Source organism: Athene noctua, chromosome 3 (genome assembly GCF_965140245.1).
Source record: "Athene noctua chromosome 3, bAthNoc1.hap1.1, whole genome shotgun sequence".
Lineage (NCBI taxonomy): Eukaryota > Metazoa > Chordata > Aves > Strigiformes > Strigidae > Athene > Athene noctua.
The window spans coordinates 777,222-795,344 of NC_134039.1; the positions used below are offsets into that span (position 1 = coordinate 777,222).

Here is an 18,123-nt window from a genome sequence, read left to right on the forward strand (position 1 = left end):
AAAAGAAATGGGATGGCTGTTCTGTTTAAGACATCCAGAGCCCCGTACTTATCCCTGCAGAGCAGAGGCGGCTTCAGTGTGAGATACCAGGAGCTGGGAAATGAGAACTCTGCAATGTCCTATGCTGCTTCCAGGCTGACTGATTCAGAGCAGCCCCGTCACAGTATTTGGATTAATTTTTGAAGAACATGAGAAGAGCACAGCAGATATTTGAAAGACTACAGTAAAATTAAGATCCAGTGAGTGAGAGCAGCTTCTTAAGAACACAAAAGGTAAAATAGGAGGACAAGATTAAAATTGTAAGAAGAACTTTAAGTCAAGCCTGAAGAAACAATCATTATTATTCAAATGAGAGTGAGAAGAAGATAAGTTTTCTGTATGTTTTTCCAGCTGCTAAGATTTGTTTAAAATCCTTTAAAAACAGATCTAACAAGCAGGTGTAAGAAGAAACTTGACCTTACACCCACAAAATTACTGAAGATTATTATGAGTGGTTTATCTATGCCGTTTCTGATTCACTGTAAATGCAATGAGCTTTCACTTCAAACCTTAGTGAATTGCTGCAAACACCGTGGGTAGTTTGAGTTTTGGCTTCAGGACATTATTGCACCTGCACATGAGGTAGATCCGAGAGTCCGAAACCTTTGCCAAAGTTAAGAAACTCGCTATGCTGTTGTTGCCAGAAAATGAGAATTCCTAGGTCAGAAAAAGGCTTTTAACAGTTTAGAGATGATCTGTACAGTACTCCATGCTTTTCTGTCTGCAGCCACTGACTGTGTCGGAGACAAAGTCAGACACCACACAACATCCGTGGAAATAACTTGCACTGACATACCCAGATTTGTTGTTTTTTCAGATACCTTATTGCTTCCATTCAGCGTGCACTGACAAACGTTAGGAACCATGGCAGAAATTGTGACGGGCAGCGTATCAGCCCCAGATGAGGAGATGCCTCGCTAGATCATTTGGCTGTACATTCTCCAGAAGCCTCCCTCAGCTAAGCAGCCCTCAGGTGAGCACTGGGGTTCAGGAAGGACAAGCAGTCTGTGTTTCCAAATGGACATAAGCAGAGTATACGCCACGAAGAGCACTGCAAGTGCATCGACATACGACAAACCTACATCCCCAGAACGGCCCAGGCCTCCCCAGGCAGCAGCCCAGCAGAACGTCCAGCACGAGCAGAAACCCGACAGTCACACTCTCGAGGCAGCCTCTGCCAAGGTGCTTCACCACAGTACACATACACTGCCCTCAGAGACAACCCCATCGACAGCACTATGACGCTTCACAGCGGGAATTAAAAAAAAGTACAGCTAAAAGTTGTGAGCATTTCTCTTCTGTACCAAGAGTTCAAGAAACAGGACAGCTGCATGAAACCAATTCTTTAAAGAACTGAACAACAGTTATGCAAATACTATGAAAGACAGTAGGAAAAACACAGCAAGAGAGCAATCTTACTCAGTATGGGAAAGCTCAGAGCAGAGTTTTGCAACCCAGAAGGAACAGGACCCAGTGAACATGTCTTAAGGAAAGATCACATCCAGCCAATCACATCCTCTGCAAACTGTAGAGGAAGCGTCCCACACGTAAGGTATCATCCACAAGACAAAGAAACTACAGCTAGAGCAACTCACTGAAACCAGTCACACAGAGGATAAACAGTAGGCTGAGGAAAAAGAAGTATTTAAAATAGAGAATAAAGTTAACATACTAACTGGATATAAAATGGGCACAGACAAACATTAACCAGAAATTCTACAGATTATTTTAACCATTAATGGCGTGAGGGTTTGGAACAGCCTGAGGAGTAGCATGGACAATAACAATTAACTAGGTTTGAGAGCTAAAGCCCTTCATAAACTGCTCAGTGACAGAGTACCCTACAACAGGCAACACTGGCACCGGGGACAAAGGAGGCCCTACCAAGGCCCAGGGAACCTCAGGACTTGGAATTCTTTTCAACCCTTTGGAAGTTCCATTGCTTTGGCACAATTTTCCAACTAACAATTTTACTGAGATACCAACCTGTGGAGAGACCGAAAGTCAATGTAGAGAAGGACAAAGCCCTAGGGAGCATGGGAGAGCATGCCTGCGGCCAAAGGCAGGGCACAGCCTTTGAGATGCTGACTAAAATCACGACAGGGAAGATCTCCTCGGTAATAGCAGGTCTGCCAGGGCAACTGAACCAGCTAGCGATGCCTAGATTTTGTACATTGAAGAGAAATGGACACTTGAAAGCAAATATTTTTTTAAAGAATCCCTGGGTTGGACACATTGTTCTGTCCTACGACAAGGCCAGCGAGAGAATCCGGGGTCAAAGGCTCTAGTATGTGATACGGGAGGTACCACAGCACAGCGCCGCGCCCGCCGGGGGCAGCTACGGAGGCAGGCGGGGCACTCGAGGAACAAGCAGCTCCTCTCTCTGGAGAAACAACTCTGCTCTGCAGAAAGAAACAGCTCAGCTGGTTCAGGCAAGAAGGCTACCCAGAAAAAAAAGAAATAAAGAAGGTAGGGTAGATCTGCAAACTGGGAAGTCATCCCCAATCCTCCAACCCGGGAGAAACCCAGTCCAAAAGGCACTTCGGGAGAAGCAAAGTTCAGAAACAAATTCCCTGCTAAAGGAATTTAACAAACTGTCAAGAAGATGTTTCATTTAGCTATAATTGCTGTTAGAGCTCTACACGTGCCCTTAAAGGAATGTTTCTGTCTTACGTATTTCCCCCCGCCCTTTAGGTCAAAATACGCACAAAATCCTGCACAAGTGGCTGGGCTCCACACTTCCTGCATTAGCCTGGAGATCCTATTTTTCTTAAACCATTCATTTTCTTTTAATAAAAAATTATAAATAAATGCACAAGAGTACACAAGATACACATTCACATACTGGATATCTCTGTGCAAATATGTGCTTTTATATGTACACACATGAAGCTTTTATAAAACTACAGAATCATCCAAATCATGTTTGTTCCCATACTCTTTCTCTAAAAATGGGGTTTAAGTGAATTAAAGGAGCATTTAAGTCTGATGTTTAAGGTAAATTAACATGCACACCTTTCTAAATTAATTGTAATGCCTCAGTATAACCTAAACTGGTAGTTCATTAAAATGTATTAGAATAAATTTGATCACATAGTATCATTTCTTTCAGCTCACTGCACTATCGTCATTCTGCTCGTTCAGTAACTCTGGCTGCATGCGAGAGCCCGCGCTGTAAGGGAGTTACTCATGCTATACTGAATGCTCTTCACACAGGAAGAGTAACTAATTTTTTAGCAAACTCCCTGTAAAGAGACACATTATCTGTGCAAAAGCCATCCTCTTCTCATAGGTAACTAGTTTAAGTGATCAAAAAGCTTATTTAGAAAAGCTCAGTTCTAAAGACCCAGAATCATTTAATGACCCAGCTTTGGGTTTGGCACATTGAAAACCATCGGGCGTATTTAATCTTTGTTACTACAAGCACGACCACTTTTAAGATAAAAGGTAATTGTTAAGGGTTAATTACAGGTGTTTTGATGTGACAGAACATTAAATATCAATCAATAGCGAGAGTGTGTTTATTTCTGTAGGTTTGGAGTACTTGAGCTCAGGCTGCTCTATGTGAAAAGTGGAGCTGAGGCAGATCCTGGGTGTGCCACGGGCTTGTAGGACCCTTCCTGCGCTGCTGAGCTGCCTCACTTATGGCAGGGACGTAGTATCTGCCTGCCGCTGGGGTACACAACTTCAGTGACAAAGTTTCAAGGTACTTTGGGATCAAATTAAGACTTACTACATAAGTAATCTAAAATAAACTCCAGAAGGGAAGCATCCAGAATTATTTGAAGTTTTCTGCTTACCCAAAAGTTTGATATTAATTACAAACTTAAGATACAGAGCTGATGCAAAATCTTTAGAACTGTTACTGTAACACTGTAAAAAAAAAAGTGATGTATCACCCATAGTAATACCTGGTTTAGACACCTTACACTCGTTTACCTAATACTGAGCATCTGTGCAGAAGGCACTGCAGTCTGCCCCAGCTTACGTCACTTATCAAGCTCATTAGACACTAAATTCCATCAGATGCAGGAGTCTGACATCAGCCACAGAACTTCAATGACTACGTACATCATTCCACAGAGAAATCTGATTTTTCACTACTTATTGAGCTGTCTTCTCTACCGAGCCAAGGTAAGTCAGGCAAAGAGAAACAGATGCACTAAATAATCTCTATCCTCCAGGTCTGCCATAAACAGAGCTCAACAGCTACAAACAGGAGCAGTTAATGCTCAAGGAAACTTCTGATGTGGAAAACCAACCCAAGAAGTACCACCAACTCTGAGAACGCTGTAACCTCCACAGCTGTGGCCTTGAACACATTTTCTCTGCAGAGAGCTCTTTCTCTGGAAAGGGTGAATAGAGGAAGATGTGGTGCTGAATGATTATTCTGTTTGTGAGAAAGAAAATATGGCTCCTAAATGAACAGCAGCTCCGAGACATTAGAGCACCGAGAGGTGGACAGTAGGAATTTGTCTCTGTCAATTTAAGGCCAAGACAGAAAAATATGACAACCACAAAAATGCTTTATGAGGGCACTTGAACAAACACTCTGGAAGTCCATGGAGAATAATATGTGGTTTCAAATTTTTGTAGACTTCAGCAAAGTCATTTCTAGGTCTTTAATCTTTTTAATGGACTGGCCATATACATTTTGAAAAAGTTTCAGTCTGCCATAGAACGAGAGAGGACTGGAAGGAGAATTTTTATAGCTGCTAAGCATCTACAAAAGCAGGAAAAGAAAAAAAATCTTCCGTCTTTTACTTGCAAGGCATTCTGCTGTGATTACAGTATTTGTTCTTTTCACCAGAGAATGATCTCTCTGCTGAGGTTCAATAGACAAGGTGGAGTTCATAAAATCTGAAATATGAGCGTGCACAGTGCCTAATAAAACAGGCTGGGTCTTTTCCATTTGCAGGGATTGATGTGAGGACATACAGAAGTAAACCAAGTTCTTACACTCTGTGTAAGCGCAATAATCTGAAATATCCCCTTTTAAAAGAGCGTTCCACAAACGCAAAACCAGAGGCTCGTGGCCCGCAGAGTCAAAGAGAAGCAAGTGCCAGTGTCACAGAGACACGGCTCCGTGCCGGCCGGGGAGGGTGCCGGTAACCCCCCCGCCAGCCGGGCGGAAGGTGCCAGCTCCCTCTGCCCCGGGGGGACGCGAGGAGAGCGGCCGGGCCGGGACCCCGGCAGCCGTGAGGGGCGCCCCCCCGCAGGGAGCCCCCCAGGAGCTCACCGGGGCGCCCGGCCCTGCCCGGGGCGAGCGGCTGGTGCTCACCCGGGAGTCACCTCGGCGGGGAACACCCCCTTTGGGGTTTGGGGTTTTTTACTGTTTAAAAGCAGGCTGGCGGGCACGACGCCTGTGCCGCCGGACAATCAGAAGAAGCAGCAGGGGGACGCTTGCCAATAAACACCGAGACTGGAGGTCAAGCAGCTGTAAATCTGCATTAATCGTTTCAGGAATTCAGCTATTTACAAAAGCTTTTAAAGAGCAAACAAATAAGAGAAGGGAGGAGCGGAGAGACGGGAGAGGAGACGAGCTGTCCTTACCTTCGCATTGTTTCCCTTCGCCTTTATAGCCTGGCTTGCAGATGCATTTGTAGGATTTCGGTGTGTTCTGGCAAATGGCATCGATGTGACAGTCGTCCGTCGCTTCTGCGCACTCATCAACCTCTGGAAGCACAGAAAGAACCCCGAGGGGACAGATGAGAAGGAGACCCGAGACACACCACAGCGGCGAGGACCGACCGAAGAGGCTGCCCGCCCGCCTCCCTCCCAGTGCCCCCTGGAGCGGGGAGCAGCCGAGGTTAAATACCCGAACCCACGGAGCGGTTACTCCCCTCGAGTCGCTCGTAAGCACGGCTCCTCCAAGCTGGGGGGCTCGGTCCCACGGCCCCGCACCACGGAATCCCCAGCCCTACTACAGACTGGCGTCTGCTGGGGGCTCTCGTACTGGAGACCCACGTCTGAGTACAACAGAGCGCTTAAACGAGCGTTCAGAGGGGGAAAAAAAAAAAAAAAAGCCTATTTGCATGTTCGAGCACCTTCATTTAGAAAGACCTCAGTTTAAATAAACTATGTTGGTGGGGGAATGAGGAGAAGAAATATTTCAACAGCAAAACCACATTAATCCTTTTATTTAAAAAAAAAAAAAAAAGTAAAAGGAAGAGCCTACGAAACTCGGTAAGTTAACGCGGAGAAAAGCAACCTGCACCGACATCAGCTGCGTGGGCTAAAGCTCCTTCAGCGGGAAGAAGCCCCAGCTGTGGCCCCGGCTCCGGCGGGTGCTTTCGTGGCGAGCCGGACGCTGAAAGGGGCGACCCAGACCGCTTTTCTTGTTTTCAGGGTAGCGAGCCTTTACAAACATTTCAGTGACGGGCATTCGTTTTCTCCCCCGGATTTAAAGAGGATGGGGGAGGGAGGAGGATGAGAGAGAGTCGAGATCTGGTAGTCGTGGGAATGTTAATGAAGTGAACATAGAAGAGAGGAAAAAAAAAAAAAAAAAAAAAAGGCGCTCCGACCTATTCAGGGATGGGGTGTGCGGTTAACATGGGAACACTTAAAGCCCGGCCTAACCCCTGCCCCCCGCGCTCCCCGGCGCCGCCGCCCCGTCAGCACCGCACCTCGGGCGGCTGCCCCGGCCCCGGGGCGGCGGGTCCCGGCCGGCGGAGCCCCGCAGGGCGCACCCCCCTTCATTTCTAGGGCTCAGGAGCGGAGGGGGGCCCCCAGCGAGAGCCACGGGCAGCGGGTCCGTGCCAGCCAGTCGCCGAGCCCCAGGGCAGGGGCACTGCGGGGAAAGCCGTTGGAGCGGGACCCCCAAGGCCGCCGCCGGCGGGAACACACGGAGCCTTCAAAGCCACCGGCGGGGGCTGTCTGGAGAGCGGAGAATAACCCCGTCCTGCGGGGGCACAGCCCCGGGAGCACCGCTCTGCGCCCTGCTTCTCTCCAGACGGAGGGGAACGGGACGCAGAGCGCTGTCTCTTCTGGAGAGGCGCGGGGCGGCTGGAACCTCCTTGTTCCCTCCGCTCGTTCATTTTAACCGCTGAGCCGCTTCAGCTCGAGCTATGATTTACGCGAATTAGCTGAGGGGGTCCGAGGGTGTTCCCGGATCAGACAGAGAACCAGCCGAGCGCAAAAACAAAAGGAAGAGTTGGTGGTGTTTTTTTTTTTAAACGCTTTGGTTCATACTTTTGACTCATTAAACCGGCACCCATCTCCCATCAAGATCAGCAAAAGTGACAGCTAGACTCTTTATAATGCCGTCAAAAATTCAAACTGCACTGAGCCAAGGGGGACATTTCACAGCAACCAGAGGATGCCTGGGAGTCAGGCGTGAATGCCAATGAGTCAAATGAAAGGGCAAAACCAAATGCGAGCCCCTGCTCCGCTCCACATCTCACACCGCATTTCTTGAACTTCTACGCTGACTTCGTTCATTTTGTTGCGTTTAAACTCTTGTATCTGAGGAAAAGGGATTTCTTTTCTTGCCCCCGCCCCCCTACCTTAAAGGTTTTCTCCTAGCACAACTTCGGAGACTGCATACACATCTTTAAGAAATTACTTTGGGCTTGCAGCATTCCTAGGCAGATGGGGTTTGGTTGTTTTTTTTTTTTTTTTTCTCTTTAAACACCGGAGCACAGACTCAGTATCATCGCTGCTATTACCCAGAGCGAGCGCGGCGGTGGAGGAGCACCAGGTCTGTGGGCTAAGGCGCGGGCAGGGACAAACCTGCGGAGATTTTCACAGCCTGCGCTTCCCTGCGGAGCCTCCCGCGCTCAGCACAGATCCGTCTCAGGCGCTTCAGTAACTTTTTCTCCCCCGTCTCTCCCTCCGGCCGCCGGCCCCGGCAGTGTCAAGCACGCCGGAGAACGCCTCCCCGCCACAACCGCCCCCCTCCCCCGGCGCTGTGAGCGGCCAGGAGCCACCTTCCCCCTCGACACCTTACACCGGGCGGGCGAGGCGAACGCGGTCCCCCCGGGGCCGCGGCTCCGCGCAGCCCGAGCCCGGGGAAGGCGGCCCGGCGGCGGAGCGCCCCCCCCCGCGCCTTCTTACCTGCGCCCCCGCCGCCTGCCGCCAGCCTGCCGGCCCAGGCGAGCGCGAGGAGCAAGCAGCAGCGCCGCGACAAGCGAGCCGTGCCCATGATAAGGATGCGCTCCGCCGCGCCGCTCTGCGCCGAGGGACGCGCTCGGGGCGGCCGCGCGGAGCCGCCGGCGCTGACGCCCTGACAGCGCCCCGCTGATTCGCCGGGGCTCCCGCGGCGGAGGCGGGGCCGGCGGCCGGGCCGGGCCGGGGCCGCCCCCGGGCCTGCCCCCGGGCCTGCCCCCGGGCCTGCCCCCGGGCCCGCCGCCGGGCGAACCCTCCGCCGGGCTCCGCCGGGCCGGGGCGGCCGCGGGGCGCGAGCGCGCGGCTTTGTTCCCCGCGGGGCCCGCGCGCACGGGCCCTGGCGCCACCGCCGGCCCCGCCAGGGCGCCCCCCGCGGCCGGGGGCGGCTCCGGGGCGCAGCCCCGCGCCCTCCCCGGGGGCCGCCGGGAAATGGCTGGGGGCCGCCCGGCCCGGCCGCCCGTCGCCTAGACAACGGCTCGGGGGGATCTTCCCCCTTCCCGGGCTCAGACGAAAAGAAAACTTTTTTTTTTTTTTTCTTTCTGTGTGTGTGCTCTGTGTGTGTCCCCCCGGCCTTCCCCTCGCCTCGCTCCCCGCGCTGCCGGTCCCCCTGGCCAGGGGTCACGGCCACCCGCCGCCTTTCTCCAGCGCCTTGGCTGCGGAGGCTCCGGCCCCCCCGGCCGCCCCCTCCACCCCCCGCACCCCAGGCGGCCCCGGCCTGCCCTGGCCGGACGCTCTCCCCGAAATCCTCGGGGGCTGTGACCGGCCCCGCTGCACACCCTGTGGGTGAGCGTCGCCCCCACCGCCACCCCGAGGGACAAAATCCGTCCGTTTTAAACCCAAACGCGAGAAATGTGCCCCCCTGGAGGCAAATTTCTCGACCCCGAAGTCTTCCAGGGGATTGTTCTCCAGGGGCTGCAACAGCTCGCAGACATCCCCCACCCTGCCTGTGCACCTCTCTCCGCTTGACACCTTCTTCAACAGCCCCCCCTTACTGAAACGCTTTGCTACTCTAGGTTGCTTTCACGCCCCCCAGTTCCCCAGCCAGGCTGCCCGGTGTGTGTGACACGCACTTGTCACCCGGATCATAAACACATCCCGCCGCAGCCTCCGATGCCTCTTTTTGTCAAGTTCCTCCCAACCGTCCTTTCAGTTCAAGGTGCCTGCTCAGAGAGTAGCACTAATAAGTATCTTTAAGCCTGAAGAGATGGGAAGGAAACGTAAGAGAAGTTGCTCAGCCCTGCTGCTGGTTAGTAAAAGTACACGCCACTACCTTTTTCCTTCGGAAAACGCAACAACCAGAGCACGGCGCAAACGCCGCTTGCTTTCTGAATGCTCCCACCCTGCTGTGGGCATTCCCGTCCTTAATCCCTCAGGGCTGGGGCAGGGTACCAATCCCTTGTTTCTGCTGAGGTGACCAGGGGCCAAGGGTTGTGAATTCCCGGCGGGGACCTTCCCCGGGATATCCCCGCGGGGTTACCGGGGACCTTAGAGCTCCACCTAGTGAGATGGGGCCGCGCTGGAAGGAGCGGTGGGCGCCCTGGCCGCTCCCCGGGCCGGCCCTGCCGGCTCAGCCCCGCAGCCCCACCTTTCTGGAAAGGCTCTTCTTGTCAAAAACTGCCAGAGCTTCGTCCTAGGTGAAAAATAAGGCTAAGCCTTCCTACTAATTCTTTTAGAAAGCTTTCATAATTGGCCTTGTCCTTGCACTTCATAAAATCAAACTACATTTATCATGGGATAAATTGTCCAGAAAGTCTATTTTCCATGACGGAATTAACTAGAAATGTCTAAACATGAACTATCTCAACTTTTACAAAGTCACAGTGTAATAAAAAGGTTTCCTAAAGCAACAAAATACTCCAATTGCCCTGGTGACTCAGTCTCTAGCATGTACCGTGTCACGCCAACTGCACCTGTGAAGTCACTTACAGAAATCACTACACTTGTGCCTTCTATCTTCCCGGATTCTACACATTTATGTATGATCTGAGCAGTACTAACACCACCCGTATGGCACTCAGGAAAGGGAGTCGCCTTGATCCAAATATCACACTAGCTAGATATGTCCTTTTAAACTCCAAGGGTGGCACACTGGCCTCTTTTTTTTTTTAATTTTAGACCAAGATCCTGACTGACAGAACATATCAGGCAATACAGTGGCACAGTGTTTATCAAAAGAGGGCCTGAACCTTAAGTCAGGATCATCACATATAATAAGGAATATGATCTGTGGTACCAGGCTGAATATTTCCAGTTTCCCTTGCTAAGGGCCACCTCTCAGAAAAGGGACCCTTGTGGACTGTCACCTTTTCCACTTGTAATTATGCTTCTGTGTTTGTGTATCATCATCTAACATCATCCCTGTACCAACTGCACTGATGCTTCCATGAAAAATTTAAAGTAATGACTAAGCAGCTTCTTCCAACGTGGAAACTGAGCGCCTGATTCACGACCATAAATCTGCGCTGAGTGCCGGGGTAACCGGGGGCTCCCTGGGCTGCAGGTGGGGGGCCTGGCCTGGGAACCTCTGCCGTTGTTTAAGCTCTCTGCCAACAGACCTGAGCTCTGCCCCAAAACCTCCGGGCAGCCTGCAGCGACAGCTTGCGTGTTCACGGGTCGCATGGGCTTCTTTTATTTTATTAGTATTTATTATTATTATTTTATTGGAATATTCCTCAGTATGAAGCTTTTGAGGAATATTCCAATAAAATAATAATAATAGATACTAATAAAAGAGATATGTTTTATTAGGACCCATCTCTTTCCAGAGTGAAAGGTCCACGAAGACCTGCATGTCAGGAAGGCCGAGGGCATAAACAGAAGGTGTCTGCAGGAGAGCAGCCCTGCCGTCAGACCCCCTTCTCCCACAGACAAGCACCATTCCAAAAATTCTCTGAGAAGACAGAACAGCATCTGCAGAATTATTTGTTCTCCCTGTTTGCTATTTATCAACACCTGTGGACTGAGGGCAAGGCTGCCTCAGGAGGCCACACAAGCTGTAGGCAGGGCTGGGAATCAGCCAGCGCCGGGCAGGCTGTGCAAACCTCGGGGAATCCCTGCTCCTCTGCCTTTGTGGTTCTCTTCCTTCCTTCTGGCCAGCCCGGCCGATTACAGGGCAAGGCTGCTGTGGCGGCGCCTGTCTATCACTGTTAATACAGCACCTCACAAAATAACATACTGAATTTGTTTTGTCTGTCTCCACAGTTAGGGCTTTCATGAGGCCAGGGAGACATACAAACCCTGACAGGAGAACCCTTTTATTTAACTTAAGTTCTTCTCTCTCCCCGAAGCGTAGTATGAAGGGCTGAGCAAAACCCGGCTCCCTTGGACAGTGGACACGGGGGCCACGTGCCAGAATTTGTGCAGGGAGCGGCTATACTTTGAACACTGAACCATGTATCTCCAAGCTTTACTTAAATCTTTTCTGTTAGGAAGAAAGGAACAATGTGAAACCAGCTCTTCGAAGCAATATAGACTATTTTGCATTTCTACACTGATTTAGAGGAAGCTTCAGAAACTAGAGGCAATGGACATGCATAGCACCACATGCTCAATGCTATGTTACTTCCTTCCAGGAAAACACAGCATCTAAATTTTCCAGAAGTTAAGTAGCAACCTGCAGCTAAAGTATTTCATTGATTTGTCCTTGGGAGAAAAGAGGAAAAAAAAAAAGTCCAGTATAATCCATAATGAAAGTTTTTTACGAGAAGGTTTGGTGTCTGAGAGGAGGAGGATGTTTTTTTCTTTTTCCTTGGAGGGGGTGGGGAATTACATAGCAGCTGCTGCAACAGTTAAAAGGGGATATTTATTCCATACCTTTGGTGATATTACAATCAATTTTATCTTACTCTCTCAGGAAGTGAGACAATGTTTGAAACACTGTGGAAGTAGTGGTAAATTTGGATATTCTGGCCAAAAAAAGGTGTGAGTTAGTGCCAAACTTTGAAGAGGTACATCAACTCACGCTTGAGGAGAGCTGCTCTCCTGTTTCTTACCTTCCTCCAAAACATGTCACCTGCTTCATCCAACCGACCCTCCCCTTCCATTGCCAGGGTGCCAAATGAGATTAAAACTCATACAAAAACATTTCCTTAAAAACCTGCAAATCTTTTACCACGGTGGATCGTGATACGCCGTATTGAGCATTGTGCTTTCCCCTTAACTGTCTTGCAGGCAGCTTCCCAATCAGAAAAATGCTTTAGCAGCTAGAGAGGAGGGGGGAAAACATTACTAGAAAGAGCAAGAGATATTTTTTTTTCCTTCTTTCTTAGATTGTAACCACTGAGAGGAAAAGATTACAATATTAATGAAGAGCTGGAACATACCACCACCACCACAAAAAGCAGAGCAGATCCTCCATTACTGGTGCTCACTCCACCCTGGTAAAAGACACATCTTCTCCAAGATGAAGGTTGCAATCTCAAAGAGGTGAATGAGGACTTGATGCATAAAGGGCTGGGTAAAACTTCATGACCTGCATTACGCAGGAGACTGGTGGCAGCAGTCTCCTCTAAAATGAATGAGGGACTTCCACAAAAGCTGCAAGAGAAATTGCACAGAACAAGGTCGTAGGTACTACCTGCTCTGAGATTACACCACAGCAGGTGGAAGACGACGACAAGGACCTGGGGAAACATGAAGCTGGAAAGGATACCTTTCTTAAAGTCCTGTTTGTTAACTCTGTTGCCAAAATACTTTTGGAGGCAGCGATGTGTCTTTGTGCTCACAAGGAGACGGACAGCAGCATTCTGAAATGGTTTGGTTTTAGGAAGCGAAGGCGAAGGGGAGCCAGAAGGGAAATAGCAAGGCAAAAAAAGCCCAACCCAAAAACGGAAGACTAGGGAAACAGTAGCTGAGCGTTCAGATTTCTGTGCCAGCCTATGTTCTAAAGGGAATGGATGGCGAGAGCACTCCCATTTAAACAAGAACCAGCTGACGGAAGCTAAGCCACAGCACACTGACCTGGACTTCACAGGGAGAGGTAGGAGGTGCTAATACACCAGCATCCAAGTCTATCCTGACTACAAAGGGGATGCAGTGAGCAGGATCCCACTACTCTTTGTCCATCCACTAACTTTAGACCAGAGTAGAATCAGAATTTTAACTCAACGACTCCTCCACAGAAGCCTTCAAAACAGCCGCTTCATGCCAGCACGAGTTCTGGCTCCTGATCTGGCACGGATCACTTACCGTCGTATTCTTACCATTGGCAGCTCACTCTCAGAACGCCTTTCACTGATTATTGTGATTGCAAAGAAATATGTTGTATTGCTGCTGTTTCAACAGGCTATTCTCTTGACCACCCAGGTTTGCACTGTCTAAAAAGGTCAAGCAACTCAGGGGAAAGTACTGGTTTGGGTATCTTAGGCTTATGCCAGTCATTTTTAAACTTAAATCCTGGATAGTCATTGACTAACAACTGCACAGGACAGCAACAAGAATTCTAGTAACCCAAGAGATGAGAAAGCTTTTGGGTTGTTTTAGGAGACATTTTATGATCAGTCTTTTTAAGGTGAACTTGTCCTTCAAAAATGGCTACAGCCAGCTCCGATTTCTTCTTCAAAGCCCTGATTAGGGCCCTCAAGCAGAGGTACTTCCATTGTTCCCTTTCGTACTGTTACCCTCGATCTGCAGTCAGTTATCTGTGTGCTTTCCCGCTCTAATCAAGGCCCTGAACAGGCAAGGAACGCTGAATCACGTACGTATTCATCAGCAGGACCACTCCTGCATATAGACTGCTGCAAAGACGGTCTCAGCAGGCTCGGAATCGTATACTGCGAGATAAAGAGAAGGGGCCACGGCCTCTACTCACAGGCCCTTTATCCTTCAGCTCAGCTCAAAGCCAAATGTGGGGAGTAACAGGGCTCTAATCCACACGGGCAGTCCCCTCTGCTCTGCAGAACATACCACAACAGCAGTTCAGAGGAAAAAGCTGATTCCACTTCACAGAGGACTTAATACTGTGAAATTTTATTTTGTTCCAATTCAGAGCCCTGCCTATCTGCCTCCCCCCCCCGAAACCTCAAGACTTCCAGAGGCTGCAAATCTCAACTGCAGCCCGTGAGAGCAGCGGCAGAGGTGAGTGAGCTGGCAGGACATCTCGCCCAGTCATGGCAAGATCCTGTAAGACCCTCACATCAGTTCTTACAGACCCTTCCTGAACTCAAAATGTTTCCGTTCAAACATTAACAGCACCAACAAGACACTAAGAAAATTCCAACAGAAGTTCTTTAATCCAAATTTTTCCTGACTCCACAATTCCAAAAACAATTTAAGGTTGTTTCTCATAACACCTTCATGCAGATGGGAAAGAAAAATATCTGCAATGCAGCCTGCTCCTGCAATTTTCTTCCTTCCCCACCCACCCATCCTGCTCCTGAGAGCTAGAGTGAGATTTGCGTACTGATCTGAAATTCTGCATTCTTCAGGGAGGCCCATAGTACCAAAGCTACTCTCAAGGCTTTCCTTTTAATGTGCTGTAATACGAAAAGGGTCCAATGCTGTTGAAAATTAGGTAATTTTGTATTGCACCAAATGTTCAATTTACTGCAGGGAGAAAAACACTTCCATCAAAAACATCTGGAGGACCAAGGCCCAGGTCAGGGCATCAATCCCTTTAGGATCCCCAGTCCCAGCTAGCTACGGAGCGGGGAGCTATGGGGTGGTGGAGATTTGCATAAAGCAGCTAAAGGGCTGCTTTAGATCAAGCCCTGACTTTATCCAGTAAGCCCGGTCTATTACCAGTAACAACTTCTATCCTAGGCAAAACCTGTGTTGACCAAATTGAGTTTTATTGCAAAGTAGGAGCCTATATTGAAATAGAAACATGTGTAATTCCTTGTACTGTAATTAAATACATTTTAATTCAGTAATTCTGTTCCTCTCACACAGCTGAACTGGGCTTGGCTTTGCCCACAGAGCCCGCATCTCCCTTGCTTGGATGGTCGCCCAGGCCTCTCCAGCCGTGCCAAGTGGCTATAAAACACTCCGGCGGCCACCTGGAAAGACAAGGGACTACCAGGTCGGTGGCAGCAGCACGTTCAGCCTGGAGTCTTCTAGCATGAGGACTCTGTGTTCACCTGGTAAGAAGTGACTGGCAGAGCAGCACCGCGGGGCAAGCGAAGGCTCACAGTGAGAACAAGCAAGGTCCCATCTCCTACAGCCCTGGGTAAGCAGCTCCGGTGTCATCTCCGCTCAGATCAGCTACGGAGTGGGACAGATAAGGAGGTGCAACTCTTCCCAGTAAACAGGACAGGGCTTCTGAACAGAGAACTGTTCAAAGCGGGGAGAAGATCGTTTTCCTCAGTGTCTTTTAAGAGAGAAGGAAAAAAGGGACTGCCTCATCTCACAGTAGGATCCTTAAAATACTTGGATCAAGCTTCTTTAACTACCAGAATACCGTTTAACTTTCAAGAAGACCGAGCAGATTCTTTTATGGAAGGATAATTTGTGTTCCTCACATTTTTAGACGTTCAAACACTTAAAAGTGGATGCTGAGCACTATTGTGAGCATTACCCAAGGAAGATAAGCATGTTTTAGTCTGAAAGACTAGCCAAAGTAAACGAAAAATAAAAGTTTGATGTAAGAATACAGTTGTGTGCTTTGGGTTTTAATGGGCACGATACAAGTAAAATCCAGTTCCCACAGAACTATGCAGCAGCAGGCAAAGAGCACGTTTTGAGCAGAACCGTGCTGCCCTCTCAGCACACCCGACTAAGCCGATGGAACCAAAGTAGCATGACCATGTGCTTTAAGGGAAACTTCCAACAGAGGAGATACCACAGAAAATATCTACGGCCAGATCTTTGCCTCAGACTTTTCTACATCAACCAGTGTCTCCCCCTTCTTAAAAAAAAAAAAAGTCTATACACCCATGGGTGTTGGTATTTGCAGCTCTTCTAACCGGAGTTTGCAGAGAGTTTATGAAAACAAAAGGGCAGCAAATCTTCATTCCTCTACGACATTTTTCCCCAGCCCCAGGTTCTATTTCAGAGCCCTGCTCAGAGGGCGGTGCGTGGTGCTGAGGAGCCTGTGGCTCCTGGGCCATGCTCGTGCAGTCGCCAGCCCCTTTTCCCAGTGCTGCTGTGAAGGACTGGGCAGTGACCCCTCTCCAGCACCGAACACAAACATCCCTCCCCGAGCCCCTCCTGCTGAAAGCTCGCTGCGCCTCTGGGGTAGAACGCTTCTCTCACGTTTTCCCAGTGATCATCTTTAAAGGAACCAGGAATCAGGGTGCCCAGGAGCCCAGCCTCTCCTTCAAAGCACAGCCCGCTCGGTTACGCACTTGCAGAGGCTTTTCAAATGCATCATCCTACCCAGATATAGAGCGGCAATTCCAGAACCATTTGGAAACCCAATTATCATTTTCTGCTAAATGAGTTCTTCTCCCTCAGGGCTCTCCAGAGGAGCCAGTGCTTTAGTGCACTAAGCTACCTACCAGATAGCTCAAGCTCAGACTAACTCAATTCCTGACAGGCAGCTGCAGTTTCAGGTGGTGTGAAATGGCAAATAAAAGAGAAGATTATCAAATAGAATTAAATGCAGCGTCCTCAGGAGGCCCTGATATAGAAAGGGTAAAATTCCACTCACCTTAATCCTGCATATTATCCTGTTCAACTGAATGGGCATAGCTGCGTGAATAAAGAGAGTGGGATCTGGTCTCATGTGCTTACCGATTCTCTTTTCAAATGAGATGAAATGCAGCATAGGCCCATTAATAACGTTGCAGTTTGTTAGTATTATTATGTCATTAGAGATGGACTGGATTAACGTGGGTATGCTAAATTACAGCTTACAGAACAGAACAGGATGGTAAAACTGGTTCACAGCAGCGCGCTCACGAAATCAGGAAAGACACATACTATCACTGAGGGAAAATACAGGAAGCAGAAGCTGAGACCTGCGGGAGAGCTCCCAGATAAATTCTCATCCTGCTTCAACTGATCATGCTTTACTTACACATCTAAAATAATCTGGAATTCATTTCAGTCAAACACCTGCAGTAGAATGATAGAAAAGCGAAATCAATCCTTGCCCTGCCCATGTCCAAGTGAAGGCAGAGAATCCTTGGATACCAGAAAGGCCACGTGAGGTGTATGTGGAGACGTACCTGGGCCAAGAGCAAGGTGGCAGACGGCACATGTAAGATCTTGTGGATGTTCAGAACCTGCTTTAAACACAGCATCTCAGGTTTCTCTCTTTATACCTGGAAACAGACAATTTAATCTACATGTCAGTGTTCATTGACCTGACACTGAGCAGGGCATATCCACCTCCTACAGCTCTCCCTGTAGGTTTGGTTTTCAGCTAGCATGTGATTACCTGTTCAAACAGGGGCTCACTCTCATCTGCACGTCCAACCCAACAACTCAGAACAATGTCGAGCTTTCTGCTGGTTTTACTTGGCCTTCACTCATGCCCTGGAGCGTGCGCCAAGGCCGTGCCGGCCCTGCAGATCTGAAGGGCCCGATGAGGGGCTCTGGGGGCGCACGGGAAGCTCCCGCTCTGCCCCAGTCCCTGCTGGACACGGCGCAGGTGCCGCAGAGCCCACAGCCCGCTCTGCGGGGGCTCCCCCTCCATCCCGCTGGGCTCCCGCTGCCGCCCAGCCACGGCTCCTCAGCCAGGGACCGCGTACGCTGCTGGGGGCAGAACCCAAGAGGAACCGTCTCCCTGGGCACCCGGGTTCCACACGAGGAGCCGACAGATACAGCTCAGGAGTGACTCTACACCAGGCTATAGGAACTCCAGCAGGTTCCAAATCTGCAACTTAAAAATTATTTATCACAAGGCCACTATTGTACAACTCACTTCTGCACAGAGACATTGATAAATATTCATTAATTAGTTCTTGTAACACAGAAAAGGGGAGCAGTATTCTCCCCTTGTAAAGATAAAGAACATACAGAGAGGTTAAATGACTTTCTCAGGTTCACATGGGACGTTTGGAAACCCAGAAACAGAGTCACAGCCGAGGCTTTCGA

The 18,123-nt window shown here is 49.5% G+C and overlaps 1 protein-coding gene across 2 annotated transcripts in view; it reads right to left on the reverse strand.

Annotated features, from left to right (window-relative positions):
* Window positions 1-8,201, reverse strand: part of SCUBE1 (signal peptide, CUB domain and EGF like domain containing 1) — a 200,428-nt gene extending 192,227 nt beyond the window's left edge. For both annotated transcript variants that reach the window (XM_074901185.1, XM_074901184.1), the window contains exons 1-2: window positions 8,095-8,201; window positions 5,593-5,715 (exon numbers count right to left, since the gene is read on the reverse strand). In XM_074901185.1, the coding sequence (XP_074757286.1) occupies window positions 5,593-5,715; window positions 8,095-8,182 (211 nt within the window). In that variant the 5' untranslated portion in view covers window positions 8,183-8,201. The remainder of the gene's footprint in view (window positions 1-5,592; window positions 5,716-8,094) is intronic.
* Between the last annotated feature and the right edge of the window lie 9,922 nt (window positions 8,202-18,123).